We start from the raw sequence: 16,433 nt of genomic DNA, 5'->3' as shown, positions 1-16,433 counted from the left end.
GCACAGCACCGAGGACAGAGGCAGCAGCCCCAAGAGCATTTTCCAAGACAACTACATTTATTCACACTTACACACGAGGCCCCCAACGCACTGCTTCCCACCCCCACTCCCCAGCCCCTTCCCCCCAGACCCTCCCTTCCTGCCCTCCCCATTCAGCCACCCTCTCCCTCCCCTCCCTCCCCTACCCTCCAAAGCTAAGGCCCAGCAAGATCAGCACTGGGGGAGAAGAAGCTTTTGACCGCTTTGGGGCATCGGATGCCAGAGCCCCATCCTTGGGGACTGGCCCCAGAGAGCCTGCTCAGAAGCCCCTACTGGCTACAATGCTGCTTCTTCTCCTTCCTGGAGACCAAGGGGTCACCCTTTCTCTTTTGAGACTGTGAGGGGCCACCCAGCCCCCAAGTCAGGGATTGCTCCCCAGAGACCCTGAGCCCAGGCCCTGGGTGGGGTGTCTTTTCAGCAGGGGACAGGCTTCCAAAGAGAGGTCGCTTCTTGGACTTGTTGGCAGGAGAAGGTGCTAGGTTGAGGCCTCTTCTCTCAGCAGATGGGGACTGATGAGTTCCCTGGGGTCCCCACTTTTCTGGGCTGAGAAGGCCCGAGGCAGGGACAGGGCTCTGGGGTAGCCACCAGGGCAGCAGCTTGTGCTGGGAACCCAAGAGGAAGGCCAGGCTGGGGAGCTCCTCCTCCTCACTTGACCCCTGAGCCAGCCCATGTGACTCCCTGACAGGAGACCCTCCAGGGAGATCCAAGGCGTCCTTGGTACCCAGGCCAGGGCAGGTGGGTCTGTGGTCCTGCGGAGGAGAGGTTGGCCGGGCAGCCCTCAGCCCAGGGGAATCCTGACATCCCAAAAGCACAGCAGAGTCTTTGGACCTGGCCATGCCAGTGTGTGCCCTGCCTCGTCCCTGAGAGTCCCAGGCAGCCGTCTGGGGTGGGCAGGTTTCCATGCCAACCCGTTGTTAGGTGTCAGGGACGTCTCTCTCTGCTCCTTGGCCAGGTGCAAACTTGGAAGAACTTGAGTCCAACCGGGCTGTGCCATGACTAGGGGCTGCCGTCATACGCTGTTTCTCCTTCAAGGGTAGGAGGCGCTTCTCCACTAGCTGCGGGAAGAAAGGGGGCACTTACTGGCGCTGCCCCAAGTGTGAGCAGGGCCCAGGGTGGTGGAGACCAGGGCACTTGGGCGGGGGGCAGGGAAGCCTGAGGCAGCTGGGCTTTAAGTCAAGGAGAGAGGGTGTGGCTCTGCCGGGCATCTGGTTGGGCCTCACCGCAGCTTGCATGCTGACCCCCCTCCCTAGCTCCTCTCCATCCTACTCCCTCTGAACCTGCATCTTCCCACCCTGGAGTGGCTCCCCAAGAAGCCGGACATCCCCAGAGCGGGGGATTAGACAATCAGGTGGGCCTTGTGTGCCGGGTGCCTCCTGCCCCTGGGGTACCTGGGCAAGGATGAGTCCTTCCTCCTGCTCCAGCTCCTGGCTTAGGGCCAAGAAATCCATCTGTGGATCTGGGAAAAGCAATTCTTCCAGGAATCGCGGGTGAATGACGGCCTCCACCTGGAAACAGAAGGAAGAAGGCGTGAGCCTCCTGGGCAGGGAGTAGCCTGGAGCCAAGGACACCTGGAGGAGACGCAGAAAGCAGCAAGCGCCCCGTCCCCACCCTCCTGGGCTGTCTTATATCATGGCGACCACCAGCTACAGACACAGACCACACACCTGGTAGCTACACACACACAGACAGAGACACACAAACCACACACAGACACACAAACAGACCCACATATGACACAGGAAAAGACACAGACACAGGTAACGTACACACTCCACACTCACACCCGCACAGACACACAAAGACACACAGTAACCACAGACACAAACACACAGCAACACACAGACACACACAGACACACACAATCACATACACAGACACTCAAATCCATGGAAATACACACACTGCTGAGTAGCTAAGGAACAGAGCTTAATTCCAAGGACCTGGGAGTGCCACCCCCTGGAATCCAGCAGACCCCAGCACTCCAGGCCAGCCCACCTTGGTGACGAAGTCTTTCTGGGAACACAGCTTGTCAATGTAGCTCAGGAGGCCCGGGTCTGGGGGCGTCCAGTCCTCTTCCTGTGGCTGCTTCACTTCGCCCTCTTCCCGTTGTTTCTCGGGCTCCCCCGTGGCCCCGAGGGAAGGCCCCAGCAGCTCCTCCATGATGTCCACATACTCCTGCACCACTTCTGGGGGGATCTCTTCAGGGACCTTGGTCTCTGCTGGTCTCTGGGGCCTGGGTGGTGGCCTGCGGGCCTTGGTCTCTGTTTGCCGGTGGGGCCGGGGTGGTGGCCGGCGGGCCTTGGTCTCCACTGGCCTCTGGGGCCTGGGTGGTGGCAGGCAGGCAGTTGGGGCCTTGGGGCCGGCCTTGCTGGGAAGGTACACTGAGGCAGAGAGGGAGGAGGACGGGCGTGGTGAGGGCCGCTCCTCCTGCTTGCACCACACAGGGGAGGGCAGGGCTTGGGGATGTGAAGTGGGTCCCAGCTGGGTCAGGACCACCTGAACCACAGCGCCCCCGGAGGAGGCAGGAGGGGCACATCTGAGACAGCATTGCTTGGGAGGAAGTTTGGAGCCACCAATATGCCGTGTACTCTCCCCGCTCATCCCTGCTTCCTGGGCAGAGCATATGTGGAGTTTTGGACAGGCGAGGGGAGAGAGTAGCTAGGAAACTTGACCAGGTCAATACCCAACATATGATCCCAGAAGCTGTCCTGTTGGAGGGAGCAAATCCCCTTCTTGAAGGGAAGCATGGGGTGTGGGGACAGTGGCCTCCCTTGGCCCCTTTGGCCTTTGCCATGGCTCCTGTGGGAATGTGGGAAGCCATACCTGGCTGCTTGACCACCTCAGGGGCCGGGGGTCCTCGAGGTTCAAGCCTCGGTGTGGCTGGAGGAGGCAGGCACTGGGGCCCCTTCATCCATTGCGATTTCTGAATCTGCATCTCCTCCTCAGCCTCAAACTCCAGGAATCTGGGGGTGAAGGAGGCCCAGGCTGTGCTGAGAGGGTCCAGGCCCCCTCCCCCCAGGACCAGGCAGCGGCCGAGGGCAGGGATGGGAGGGAGTGCCTCAGGTGGGCTGTCCAGGCCCTCACTGTGCCCCATCCCCCAGTCCCAGGAGGGAGCTGCTTCCAGAGTTCTGGGCTCACCCTCCCTCACCCGGCCCCTGCAGAGCCCATGGCATCAATGGGGCTTCCTGACTAAAGTCAGGGCCACGAGGTCCAGGAGGGTCCCGGGGGACCCCTCCTCCGGGTTTCAGCTGGCCAGGGGTGGGGTTTATGGCAAAAGGCATCAGGGATGATGCCCAGATGCAGGAGTCCTGAGGCTAGGACTGTGGGCCCTTGAAAGATAACCCAGGGGCATGAGGCCTGGGAGACCCCTGGTCAGGAGGAAGCAAAAGCTGAGCCCAGAGGACAGGGCCTCTTTCCCCTGAGGCTGCTGTCTGTCTGTCTGTCTTCATGGAGGGGACTGCCCAGAAGCAAAGGCAGTCAGGCCAGAGATGGGTCTCATGGTGTCCCAGACGCAGGTCTCCCCAACCCAACTCCCTGGCCAGGCTGGGATGGGAGAAAACCGACTTCTGGACAGTGCTGTGAGGAGCCTGCACCCCACTCTTGTCTATAGTCACTAGTGCCCCTTCTCCCCATTCCCACAGCTGGAGGTGACCCACTTTGGGCTGTGATGCTGGCTGTTCCTGCCAGGACTTCCAGTGTCAAGGCAGGGATGGCCCCAGGCCAGGCAGGGGGTGCTTCCCAATAGGGCAGGACGGAGACCCCAGAGCACTCTAGGTGGCAGGAGCAGCTTCCTGAGGAAGCCAGGGGCCCAGAGTGTCCTGGGTTTCTCCACACCCTCCTCATGCTCTACGTTGAGAAGCCACCACGGCCACTGGGCCTCTGTCATTCACTGTCACCCTGCCATGCGGGCCCTGCTCCCAGGACCCCAGACTCACTTTTCCGCCATCTCGTAGAAGATCATCCGGTCAAAGTTGCTCGTGTGCTGCCATTCCCGCATGGCCCGCCACAGTCCCTCCTCCAGGGTCATGGTGGGCTTCCGCCAGGCCAGGGATTGGAGAACTGGGCTGTAAACCAGTGCAGTCAGTCCCAGTCTATAAGCCCACCCTTCATCCCAAGCCCACCTGGTCCCAACACCTGGCCCCTGTCCTCCCCACACCTGTCCTGCCATCTATCCGTATCCTGTTCTCCCCCATGTGAGCTCCTCAGGCCCCAGGACATGCCCCCCAAGATCAAACATCAACACAAGTTACTGAGTGGCCTCTCCGACTGCCCCTCGAGTCCTTGGTGTTAAGAAGTGAACCCAGTACTATGGGTGGAACATGTGTGTCCCCAACATCCCTGTGCTGAAGCCCTCAGCACCAGTGTGTCAGTATTTGGAGGCAATCGGGGTTAGAGCAGGTCATGAGTGTGGGTCCCAGTCATGGAATCCAAGCCCTGATAAGGGCAGGAGGAGACACCAGGGCTCTTGCTCTCAGCCACAAGGAGACACAGCCAGAGACAGCTCTCTCCAGCCAGGAGGAGGGCCCTGACCAGACACCCAATCTGCTGTCACCTTGATCTGGGACTACTGGCCTCTGGAACTGGGAGACATGAATGTGTCTTTATAAAGCACCCAGTCTACAGGATTTGTTACAGCAGAGCCTGAGCTGACTGAGACAGCGTGCACACAGAATGACCTGGGGGTGAGGGTTAAAGTGCAGGTTCCAGGGCCCCAAGACTGAGCATTTAACCAGCTTCCTGGGGACTCTGGAGCAAGGCAGCCCCTGGGGACATAGCTTCAGGGCCCTGGAGCATGAGGAGCAGGAGCACACGTCCAGAACCAAAGCAGAGCGGTGTCCAAGCCACTGCAAGCAGCAGGTGCAGCTCCCACATTCTCACAGGAGCCATGGCAAAGGCCTGGGAGCCTGGGGCAGCTCCACTCCAAGAATCAGGGTCCCCAGTGCACCAGGACTCTGCTCCAAGGAGGAATGCAACCAGTTCCAGGGTGCGGGAACAGCGAGATTTTTGGGGATGAAGATGGGGCCACCTTCCACCTACACCCCAGGCAGGGGACTTCCCTAAGGGAATGGCCAGTGTGTTGCACGGTGGATGTGCTCAAGCTCCCGTTTGCTCATCAGCAGGAAACACAGGGTCACAGAGGCGCTGCAGGGTGGAGAGAGGCAGGGACTGGGAATGAAACCACAAACTCTCCCAGATGCTGACGTTGCTGCCTCACAGTCACCACAGTCCATGGCCCTGGGCTGCTGGACTCGTGGTGCACTCAGAGCTATCACTGGAGCCCGTGGCTTTGGGGAGTGCTCTCCTAGATGGCCTAGTCCTGATAATGATAGTAATGGGGACAGTAATCATAACTGCTGTCATGTAATGTGTCATAGCATGTGCCAGGCACTGTGCTATGCATGTCATATGTGAGCTCAAGTTATCTCTTCACCATCCTCTGAATGAAGCATCATTGTCCCTTTTTCTAGGCGGGATTGAGGGTGAAGATGCAAATACCTGCCCAGCATCGACCCCAGTGCAGGGCCCAAGACCATCCCCCTGTGCAGGCTCCACCACCACTGTGCTAACTGGACCTCAGGGGAACTGCGGGCATGTGCCAGGTTCCTGCTGGGCCCTGCAGCTCCTCCCCCGAGCCCCATGTGAGGTGCTCCTGGCCATCAATACTGGGTTAAAGGGGAGGCACTGGGGTGTGTACTCAAAGACCTAAACCCAAACCGTAGCTCACATCACACCAGGAACCCTCTCTGACCTGGGTCTTCTGTAGACATTGTTGTGAAAATTATTTAAAGTAAGGATTGGCTGGACTCACGGGACAGTGACGGGCAGTTGAGATGAGGCCCCTGACAGTCTGTCCTGAGCCGCAGCCAGATTAATGTTGTTGAAAATGTACCTTCCCATAGTGCAGCCCATCACCCTCACGACCGCCCTGCAAGCTCCCCTGAACAGCGTGACCTCCTGTCTATCCAGCAGCCTCTTTATGTGTGAGCTGCAAGACCAGCTCCAATGCCCCAAGGACACTCACATGAGGAAGCAGGAAAGCGCTTCGGTGTCAGGACTGTGGGGAAGGTGCCTCTGGGCCAGGGACTTGTAGTGCTGCCAGAGTCGGAAGTTCTCATAGACACTCTTGGGGTTACAGGAGTCATCTGGCGGGGCCTTGGCCTGGGAGGAAGCCAGGCTGCCCTCTCCATGAGCCCCTTGTGGCCGTGGCCCAGCATTCCCTTGGGACACAATGGGGGACAACTGGGCAGCCGGTGGTGGTGGTGGTGGAAGAGGAAGGCCCTGGGACCAGCCTCCCTCACAGGCCTGGGTGCCCCCAACCACCTGGGCAGCCATAACAGGCACCACAGGAGCAGCTGCCAGGAGTAGGGGAGGTGGACACACAACACCTCCGCAGAGGGTGCCTGGAGCCTGCCAGATGAGGGGGCCCTGAGTTAGGACCAAGGTCTGCGCCTGAGGGGCCTTCACAGGCCCCACCTCTGTCCTCATCTGGGCAAAGACGTTGGAAGCCCCGGCCCCACTCGGGCCGCGGCCATCCTGTTCTGCCACCAGAGGTGTACTGGGGAAGGTAGACAGCACCAGAGGGCCGCCTGGAGGAACCCCTGCAGTCACAAGGAGCGGCCCGTGTGCTGGGCCGGGAGCGGGTGTGGTGAAGGGCAGAGCCGTGAACACAGACAGGGAGGTGCCAGGGTTCACGGTCACGCCTGGTCCCAGCACTGGGTATGCTGTGGAGACAAAGGAAAGAGGTGAATGAGCTGGGGTCTCCAGGTCCACACTAGTCACTGGAGAATCAGAGGGGAGTCTCAACAGCTGAGGGGGTATGACAGGGAAACTGCAGCTTGCAAATGTCCCTGAGTGTGCATCGGATGCTCTGTTCCTCCAAGGAGAGTCGCTCCACTAGAGAGCCTGGCCCCAGTCACCAAGACTCCCTAACCCCTGTCTCCCAAGAAGCAACAGCCAAGCCTTCACTGCCCGAGGGTCTGCCTTGGGTGTCCCTGGCAGACCCTGTCAGCCTCAGAGGCATCTCCCAAGCCATGGGTCAGGGATGAGTCACTCAGTGGCTTGGTGGTCCTCAGCGTGCTCAGCAACAGGTGAGGGGCCTACCCCAGGGCAGTGGCTCAGCACTCAGAAGGCCAACAGGAAGCCAGAAGCTTCCGAATATTATGGCCCATCTCCTCTTCAATCTTCCTTTTCCTGAAGCTCTTGTAGACCCCTTTCTTTTCTAGCTCAAACACAACAAAAGAAAACCACGGGCTGGAAATCTTTCCCAAGCCAGTGCCCTAGGAACCCTGAAGATAATCCATAACTCGTCACACCCAGCATGCAAGTGATTGTCCTGGCACCACCCACAGCAAGTGCTAAATAGGGGTCAGATTCGGGCCACCCTTTCCTCAGTACTCGATGGTCCCGGCTGCCACTCAGGAAGCTCTGTTCCCAGGGAGCAGGTCTGAGAGGCAGTGGTGGAGTCCCCTGAGACAGTGTCACTGCATAGCCAGGAACAGCTGCACACAATTAGAACACAGCCAGCAAATGGCAAGCAGCAGGGCTATCACGGGAGGTGTCTAGGGATTTTCACAGCTGCTGGTCATGTTACAATAGGTAGTGGGACAAGGAGCCCATCTCTGGTCCTTCTCCTTTGAGCTCCCAATAACTGAACATAGTGACCAACCAAGAACCAGGGGTTCTTGGGCCATGGGCCAGGTGAGGCAAAGTTGTCTGGAACTCATCCCTGTTCAATAGGACCTCATGCAGTCTCTAGTCAAGGGGAATAAGGGATACAGCGCATGCACCTCATCATTCAGGACACATATCCTAACTTGAATAATAATAATAAGAGAATCATCTTCCTATTTGTGCGCTACTCTCTTTCCTCTACTGAAAAGGAAACCAGCCTTTCCAGACCCTTCCACTGAGAACCAGCAAGAATCCACACCTATCTCCTGTTCATGAGGTAGTATAAATGGAATGGGAGCAAATTCTTCATCTCCACAGTAACACAAAGTGCAGAGGACAGGCCATGAGCTATCAGACAAGAGGAAATGGGTCTGAAGACCTGAGCTTCCACAAAAGGGCAAACAATTCAGAACAACTCAGGAAACCCAGGCCCTGTGTTGCCTGAACTTCCCCATCTGCCCCCACCCCTGTTAAATCAAAGCCAACAGCTACCTGAACTGATGGAGAACCCAACTCTGGGGAGGGAGCTGAGAGGCTCTGGCTGTGGCAGTTACAGTAGCCCCCAGCCTCGCCCACCCAGAGGCTGTCACTACATGCTCTGTCACAGCCAACCCACCCAACAGTTTTCTGGCTGAGACCACTTCTCCCCACTCCTCCCTAAGATCTAGAAAACTCCAGTCCAAATCTCTCTGAACACTATGGAAGGGCACCTTCCAGGTGCCTGAAGACACGGCACAGGGTTTGGGCTTGCCTGTCATCCTCCCAGGGCCACCAGCACAACATGATCCCACCACTCCCTACAAACACACAATGACGTGCCCTGTCTCCTTCTAGAAAGGATCAATCCATCCACTCTGTCCTTTCCCCTACACGGTGTATTCCTCCAGGCATCTTGGTCCACCTCTAAGGAGCCGTCCTCCCTAACTACAGACTCAGGGTGCCATGGCCATTCCTAAGGAGTTGAGGCATGGCAGACTCAGATAATGCCCCTATCCCTACAGGCTCACCTCCATTTGAAGCCATCCCCTCAGGGTGGGCACTGACAACCGCTGTCTGGCAGTTTCCGCAATGAGAAAAGTCAAGGATAGGACCCAGAGAGTGACCTGGCTCAGCAGATGCTCCTGAGTCCAACTGCAGCAGGTAAAATTTGAATGTAAACAGGTTTTTGGAACATAGGACCCCAGACATTCTGCAGAGGGGGAGGGGCAGTGGGCAGCTGGTAGGGGTGGGGGACATTCTGTGAAGGGCTTCGGCCATTAGGCAAGAACCTAAGTTTCCCTTCCAACTGGATGGCAGCAGCAGAGATGGCGTGTGCCTCTTTAGGCAACTTTTAAATTGTCCTTTTGACTCACAACAAAAGCTTCTACCTGATGTCCCCTTTACTTCCATTCATTATCAACAGGCCTACTTTTGTGCCAATCAACCCATGCTCCTTCCCACTTTGGCTCTTTCCCACTCTTGATGAATTTCAACAGGGGCTGCACTTCGTGAACCAAATTCAGAACATGTTTTCAGTCTGAAAAACACAGGGGTTCTTAGGAAGGCAAGGGGACTGGGTGTTTGAAATCAGGATGGTCTCAGCCGATCCAGGTTATTAGTTGGCTGTGTGCTCATCATTGTTTAGGAAGCAATCCTTGTGCCCCCAGGTCATGTATGTTGCTGGAATCTCTGTCCACACCAGCAGGCCAGCCTTACTTCCCATCCCCTTTGCTGGAAAGCCTCAATCCAGGAAAGAGTGGCTATGCGACCTACAGCACCGAGACCAGAAATCCTTTCATTTTGTTTCCCAGCATATTGTGCTGGTGTTGTTTATTTTTTATCTTTTGAATGATTTTAATTTAACCAAGCAATACTTTTCATGTCTCCAAATTCAAACTGTGCACAGTGGAATAGGCAATGACCAGCCTTCCTCCCATCTCTTTTCCCTGGCCACCACATTTTCTTTCCTGGAGGAAACAGGTGTTATCTGATTGTTTCTCATCTTCACTGAAACACACCCTGGCTGGCCTCTCTCAGCTCACTGTTGGCCTCATCTTCACCATATAGTCTTGCTGTTTGGAATCCAGTGTCATCGCATGTGGTTCTCTGTGTGGGAATTATTGTAGCCTGTCTTTAAAAAAAACTTCATTCTCATTTCCACACTGAGAATCACTGTCCGTTTATTAGTGTCAAAATGACAGGAAAGAGCACTCATGTTCTGTGTTGTGAACATGGGGATTGTTAGGAAACTGGTCAAAGGAGATAAGGAGTAAGTACTCAGAGCACAGCAGCAAAATCTTCCAAGACACACACGTCACTCCCTGCTGGGCAGGGTAATTTTGCACAATGGGAGGGTGTTGGGAAATGGAAGAGGCCTTCAGCCAGACCGGTGCACACTTCGAACATTCACTGAAACACACCCTGTTGGCACTTACGAAGCATTTGCCCCTTTCGAAGACATTTGGACTCAAGAAGGCAGAGTTGCAGGAAAATGTAACAGGGGCCACACTGCAGGGGCAGGTGGTGGATTGCAAGTCTCAAGCCCAGGGTTCTCCCCTCCTTGCCCCAGTTGTGTGAGAAGGTCATTTCCTAACTCCTGTCCAATATCCTCATGAGTTCTCAGTTTTGTCCCAATTCTAAACCTGAATGGTCCAGCAAGCATTTCTATGAAATGCCTCCACAGTGGCCACTGGGAGGGGAGTGACCTCCACGCAGTGAATGCCTGTCTGGGTGCTCCCAGGCCTTTCGTCCTCTGAGACAGAACTGCCTTCTTACATGCAGCCCTCTTCTGCTGTGCAACTCTACCTCAATCTTAGCTGAGAAGCTCAACGGAGAGCAATTCAAGCAAAATCATGGTAAACTTACCAAAACAAAACAAAACCAAACAAACCGTAAATGCTTTGGAGATCTTTCTGAGGACTTGATCTTTTATCACGGGGCAAACTTCAATGATTTTCAATCAATAACTTCATCTAAGAGGGATGTTGAAGCAAAATATCATACTCAGATACTGAAGAAGGACAGAATTCTTGGTTGCTTCCTCCCTTGTCAAGTCAGTCAACCGATGCTTTCTCAAGATTTTCACACATGGCTTTGATACAGGATTTGAATGAGTCTTTCTCTGAGCCAGTGATACAAAAAATATACTGTGGAACAGTGTCTTGTCTTAATTCTGTAATCGCTTCTGTACATGTTTGAAGTCCTAGACCCCAGGAGGAGAGACAATCAAATTAGCCAAAGGTAATTTGTGAAGACTGGCCATGGGAAGTGGTGGCTAAAAGTCCTCCAGCCCCTGCTCTCTGAGCATCCCCACAGAAAGTCCTGGGCCGCACTGACTGCTGAGAAAGAACATCTCAGGGCTTGGATCCCCTGTTCAGAGGACACATGCTCTTCCACCCAATCACGGAACGGTAGAGGAATGGCAGCTCCATGCTGTGTCCTGCAGAGCTCTCAGTCTCTGCACTTGAGGCCCTGGGCCTGCATCAACGTGAAGGCTCTTCAGTGTTATCACGTGGAGACAGACGATAGGAATCCTGCAAATGAGCAGAAAGGATGTGACGATTAAAGTTTCTTCTGAAGGTATTACAAACTCAAGTCAGTGAGTTGCTTCTCTACTAGTTTTTTATTGCCAACTGGAATTCTGCACTGTGTTGCAGAGTCAGGGGTGGGGAGCGTGGAATTGTTCCCTTACTATCTGCTGCTTTATCGACTGAAATTGATCAAGGCTACAACAAAAACATTTCTAGAAATCATTTGAATGCGGTAGGAAAAACTCTGGGAATGGAGTCAGAAGAAAGTATATTTTGGAGTGTGTTTTCAGGTCTAAAAATCTTTGCCAGAAATACTCTTTAATGGAACCTCCAGACTGAGTAGGAAAACAGGGCATACTATTTTTTGAAAGGCATGAGCAAGAATGAAATAAATGCCATCCAAAGGGAATGCAAGACATGCAATTCGAGGATACTTTGCTTTAGGATAAACCCTCCAAAGGTAAACCGTTCAGCAAGGGTTTTACCTAAGTGCATGGACTGCAGGTTTGTATTACCGAAAATTAGGAGTGATCGTTGCGGACGTGCTGGTTTCTCAGAGGCATGGTCATGCAGGTTCCAATGAGGGGGCATTGTCTGGCCCCAGGAAGCGCCCAGGTGCTGCGTCCCTCCATTTCCACATCTACAGCGGGGCCCTCCTAGGGCGGGCTCCTGGCCTGCCCCGTGCGCTGCCGCACGAGTCTTGAGGCGGGCGAGGTTCCAGCGCGAGGCTGGCCGCCCTCAACCGCTTCCAGAGCGGAGCCGGCCCGCCGCCCTCAACCGCTCCCAGCGCCGGTTGCGGCGGTTCATGGCAGGGAGACGCGCAGCGCGAGAGCAAAGGGCGGTTACCCAACGGCCTTCGCTCTCATGGCGTCCTTGGTGTTACCTAAAAATAAAGCCAAGGGTGATCAGAAGGTAATCACCTCCTGGTCATGCTCCCACTGGTCACCAGTGTCCACGGGGCGACCCCACATTGTGATCAGAGCAGGCCTCTGGCTGCGCTCAAGGCGGGAGCGTTCATAGCTTTCCTAGCGGGGGCCCTGCGGGACGCCCAGGCCGCGCTCCTTTCCCTTGCTCACCTGGACCTGAAGTGATGGGGGAGGTGTAACAATGCAGTGGGAACGCCAAAGTGTGTCTCAGCCGTGCCTTTCACATTCCAAACAATGCAAAAGCTTGAAGAAAACCTCAGCAGTTGAAACCGTGACGCAGTTCAGCAAAGAAGTAGCTCCTGTCCTGGTAAAACAGTGAAGTTCTCACGGACGACCTCATTGAGTAAGTTGTGAAGCTTGTTGACTTGATCAGAATGATCAGCCAGCATGCATGTTCTAATACGCTGATTTGTCACTGATAGGAGCAGCTGCAAAGTGGAAGAACAGGCCTTTAGTCATAGTTTGTTCACTTGGTAGCACAAGTTGGTTGTGGATGCAAGAGTGTGGCCAAAGTCAAGAAAAGCTTCCATGAGAATCGCTTACTTATGTGGAATTTACAAATAAAAAGTAGTGGTATATTATTTGTAAATTGTAGGCTACACATGTATCTAAAATTTACTGCACACATGTGTGTTATCTTGGGTGGTTGGGTTAGTGTGTATTTGAGAATGTCAGGAAGATTTATTTTGGATTTTGGAGGGTGTGAGATTTGTGGGGGTGGTTTTGTGTATGTGAAAATGTGTTTATATGAATTCTTAGTTTGGAATTTGATATGTATTTAATTGGTGAGAATCTAATATGTATTCACGTGTGTGGGTTGGTTGTGTCTGTGTGGAGATTGCAGATTAAAGAAGGTCATAACTGGGCCGGGCAGTATTGTGGAACTGTATGTGTATTTGGGGATATGAGGTGGCATGTTTGCATATTTGTGGCGTGTTAGTTAATCGCGGGTATATTTAGGGCATGTAGACAACTACATGAGTATTGAGTTTGTGTGTGCGTTGAAGGGCGTGGCAGTTTAGATGAAGGTTTTGTGGAGCTATGTGCTTGTGTTTTGCAGTAAGTGGTTATTAGGGTTATATATTCTGGGAATTTAGTATGTGTGTGTCTGATAGAGAGATGGGGTTCTCTTTTTATACAGGAGAGTGGGAGAGTTGAATTTATATGTATTAGAGGTATGTGATATGGTTATTGGTTAGTACTTGGCAATGTGGGAGCTGGTTCATACTAGATTGGGATAATTTGGGATTGGGAAGTGTTTTTATGGGTATTTATAAATGATATGCTGGAGATATTTCCATGCATCTTGGGTGTGTATGCTGGTTTGTGTGTATATTTATCAGCAGATAGATGAATTATCTAAGTCTATTTATAGAATATGGGATTGTTAGTATTTAAAGTGTATTTCTTTGGAGAATGCTAGGATGTTCGTACATGTGTTTGGGCATGTTTAGGGGATGAGGTGAGGAGGTTGTATTCCGGAGATGCAGCATATTGATTGGATAGTGTTTCGGGGGATTTATACACTCAGGGATTGGGGATATTTTTGTGAGTTTGTATGTGCCCATGGGTATATGAAAGTTGTGTGCGTATATTAGAGTATTATTGGTGTTTTTGTGGGGTTTTTTTTTTGTATTGTATGGGTTTTATCTGGGAGGGTGGGGTGTGTATTCATGGGTAGTTTGCGAGTGTGTATATGAGGGGTTTGGGGTATATTAAGACTTAGTGGTCCTCTGTGTCTGTTGTGAAGTGAAATACTCGCAGAATTTGGTGTTGCCACTCATATGTGTGTTCTCAGAGTTCGTGAGGTGGACTTATATGTATTTGATAAAAATAGTTTGTGGTTCTTTGTGTATTTGAGTTTATGTGGCTTCCGTATTTTGTATTCTGGGAGATGTGGGAGGTTCAGTGCATGTCTTTGGAAACAGAGAGGCTGTGTAGGTTGTGTTTGCATTCAAGAATCATGGATTCCTGTATTTTATAGCTGTAGGATTGTATGTGATTCTTTTTCTGGGTGATGCATGACACAAGTGTTGTATACCTTGTGATTTTTGGGGGGGCCTATGCCTATAGGATTTTCGTTATGTACTGTTAACAAATCTACTGAAAAGGATTTTCTTAAAAAAAAAACTCAAAAACAGGAAAGATAAAATCCATCATTTTGTTTTACTACCCAGATCCCTTCCGTAGCTGTCATACAGAGTGTGATTTATGACTTGTAAGTTGTGCTATGGAGCTTGACAAGTAAGTTTGATTTCATTTAATATTTTCTTTAAACCATCTTAGATCTTCTCTTTGACAAGTATTTCATCTATTACTGTTCTCAAAATGTAAAATGGGTAAGTTAATGAGAACAAAAATTGTACCCTAAGATATATTTGCATTATTTACATATTTGCAATTAAATCTTAACAGATTTAATTGTAATAGAATCTAACAGTTTTCCTCTTGAAATTTTTTAGACACCAGAAATTTTTATTCCTAATAAATAATGTTTATCTTCCTAGTCACAAACCAAACAGAAAGCAAATTTCATCAGAGTTTAGAATGGTTAAAACCAACATAGCTGCAATATTTTTATTTTTGTTTTAAAATTTTGTTTAATCAGTAAATCAATCAGAGTTGACCATTATGTAATCCACAGACCTTGAAATAACAGATATATTTCTCTGCAGATCAATATCTATATACGTTTTTAAGATGAGTAGAAATTCTCCTGAAGATCATAAAGAAAAAGTATGTCACATAATATAGTAAATAAAAATAATAATTGTTATTAATTTTTTCTGCTTATTATGTTCCAGAATCTGTACTAAGCATTTTAGAGGATTATTTTATTTAATTCCCACAATAATCCCTTGAGAAATATACTACAATTATTATCTTTAATTCACAGTTACTGAAAATGAGACACAAAGAGGTTAAGAATTTTGTCCAAGGTCAGGCAGCTAGCATGACTTAGCAAGGGTGTAATTAAGAAAAAATATGTTTTTCTTATCTTATGGGAAATTTGGAAAAGCAAATATCTACATTCTCTTTTTAATTAAAAAATATAAAATATAAAATGTGAGTCTCTCTTAAAGCAGCGAATCAACTTTAATTAAATTGAAACAATACACAATCCTTTGTTGTTCAGGCTCTATATTATTATTATCTCTGCTGACAGCAAAAGCTAAGAATAGAAAATATTTCTGATCCGAGTTGGTAAATTATGAATCAACCTGCTAAAGAATCAGAATAGACTAACAAATGGAATTAAATGTGATTATTGTATATTATATATATAATATCAAAATTTCTTATTGTTATAATTTTACTAAGATTCTACCAGTTTCAACTCAAATATAACATTTAAAATCCAAGCTTAATAAAAGAACTTGGCATGAGATGTTTTCATAGGAAATAGTGACAATTCATATTATTTTTAAGTGTAAATGAGATGTATTATTTCTGTATTTCATTTTCCTTCTAAAAGTTATCTTTAAAGTTTTTTTCTTTCTTTTTTTCTTTTTCTTTTCTTTTTCTTTTTTTCTTTCTTTTTGTTTTTTTTTTTTTGAGACGGAGTCTCGCTCTTTCACCCAGGCCGGACTGCAGTGGCGCGATCTCGGCTCACTGCAACCTCCGCCTCCCGGGTTCACGCCATTCTCCTGCCTCAGCCTCCCGAGTAGCTGGGACTACAGGCGCCCGCCACCACGCCAGGCTAATTTTTTGTAGAGACAGAGTTATTTTTTGTATTTTTAGTAGAGACGGGGTTTCACCATGTTAGCCAGGATGGTCTCGATCACCTGACCTCGTGATCCGCCCGCCTCGGCCTCCCAAAGTGCTGGGATTACAGGCGTGAGCCACCGCGCCCGGCCTAAAGTTTTACTTTTTCTGAAGTTGATAGCTATTACTAACTGTTTTGAGCAAAGTTTTTTGAGATAGATTAATTTATAAAATTAGGAAGAAACTAAAGTAGTTGCGAAAGTTTCTAAAACGATAATAAAGTAGTTGTCTCTATGTTATAATAGAAAATGAGAATGTGAATGCAGATCATTTTGTTTCTCAGAGTTTGTGTTTTCAGCAAATATTACCTGAATATTGATATATAAATTAGAATTCCCCAAAGGAAAACATTTAAAAATGTTAAAATTAATAAAATCATTAACTTACACACTTGTCCTTAGTATCAGGACAATCTCCAGTGGATTCAACAGAGCATCTGCAGTTTTGTTGAACAAAGTCTATATTCTGCAATATAGACTCATGGTGTGAGCTTACTGGTCACATTCTTTGTTCCTTCTTGGAG

The 16,433-nt window shown here is 50.4% G+C and overlaps 1 protein-coding gene across 1 annotated transcript; it reads right to left on the bottom strand.

Moving 5' to 3' along the window:
- Positions 1 to 16,054, bottom strand: LOC735373 (NUT family member 2A-like). Its single transcript, XM_054660102.2, has 9 exons — positions 12,296 to 16,054; positions 11,735 to 12,102; positions 8,718 to 11,222; positions 6,062 to 6,761; positions 3,975 to 4,103; positions 2,863 to 3,002; positions 2,035 to 2,420; positions 1,428 to 1,544; positions 1 to 1,094 (listed from the first exon to the last, which is right to left on the bottom strand). The coding sequence occupies exons 3-9, from the start codon at positions 9,097 to 9,099 to the stop codon at positions 954 to 956; spliced, it is 1,995 nt and encodes a 664-aa protein (XP_054516077.2). The 5' UTR covers positions 9,100 to 11,222; positions 11,735 to 12,102; positions 12,296 to 16,054; the 3' UTR covers positions 1 to 953.
- Between the last annotated feature and the right edge of the window lie 379 nt (positions 16,055 to 16,433).

This window comes from Pan troglodytes, chromosome 8 (genome assembly GCF_028858775.2).
Source record: "Pan troglodytes isolate AG18354 chromosome 8, NHGRI_mPanTro3-v2.0_pri, whole genome shotgun sequence".
Taxonomy (NCBI): Eukaryota; Metazoa; Chordata; class Mammalia; order Primates; family Hominidae; genus Pan; species Pan troglodytes.
The sequence above is the reverse complement of the archived record's forward strand: the minus strand, read 5'-3'. Positions and strand labels throughout refer to the sequence as shown.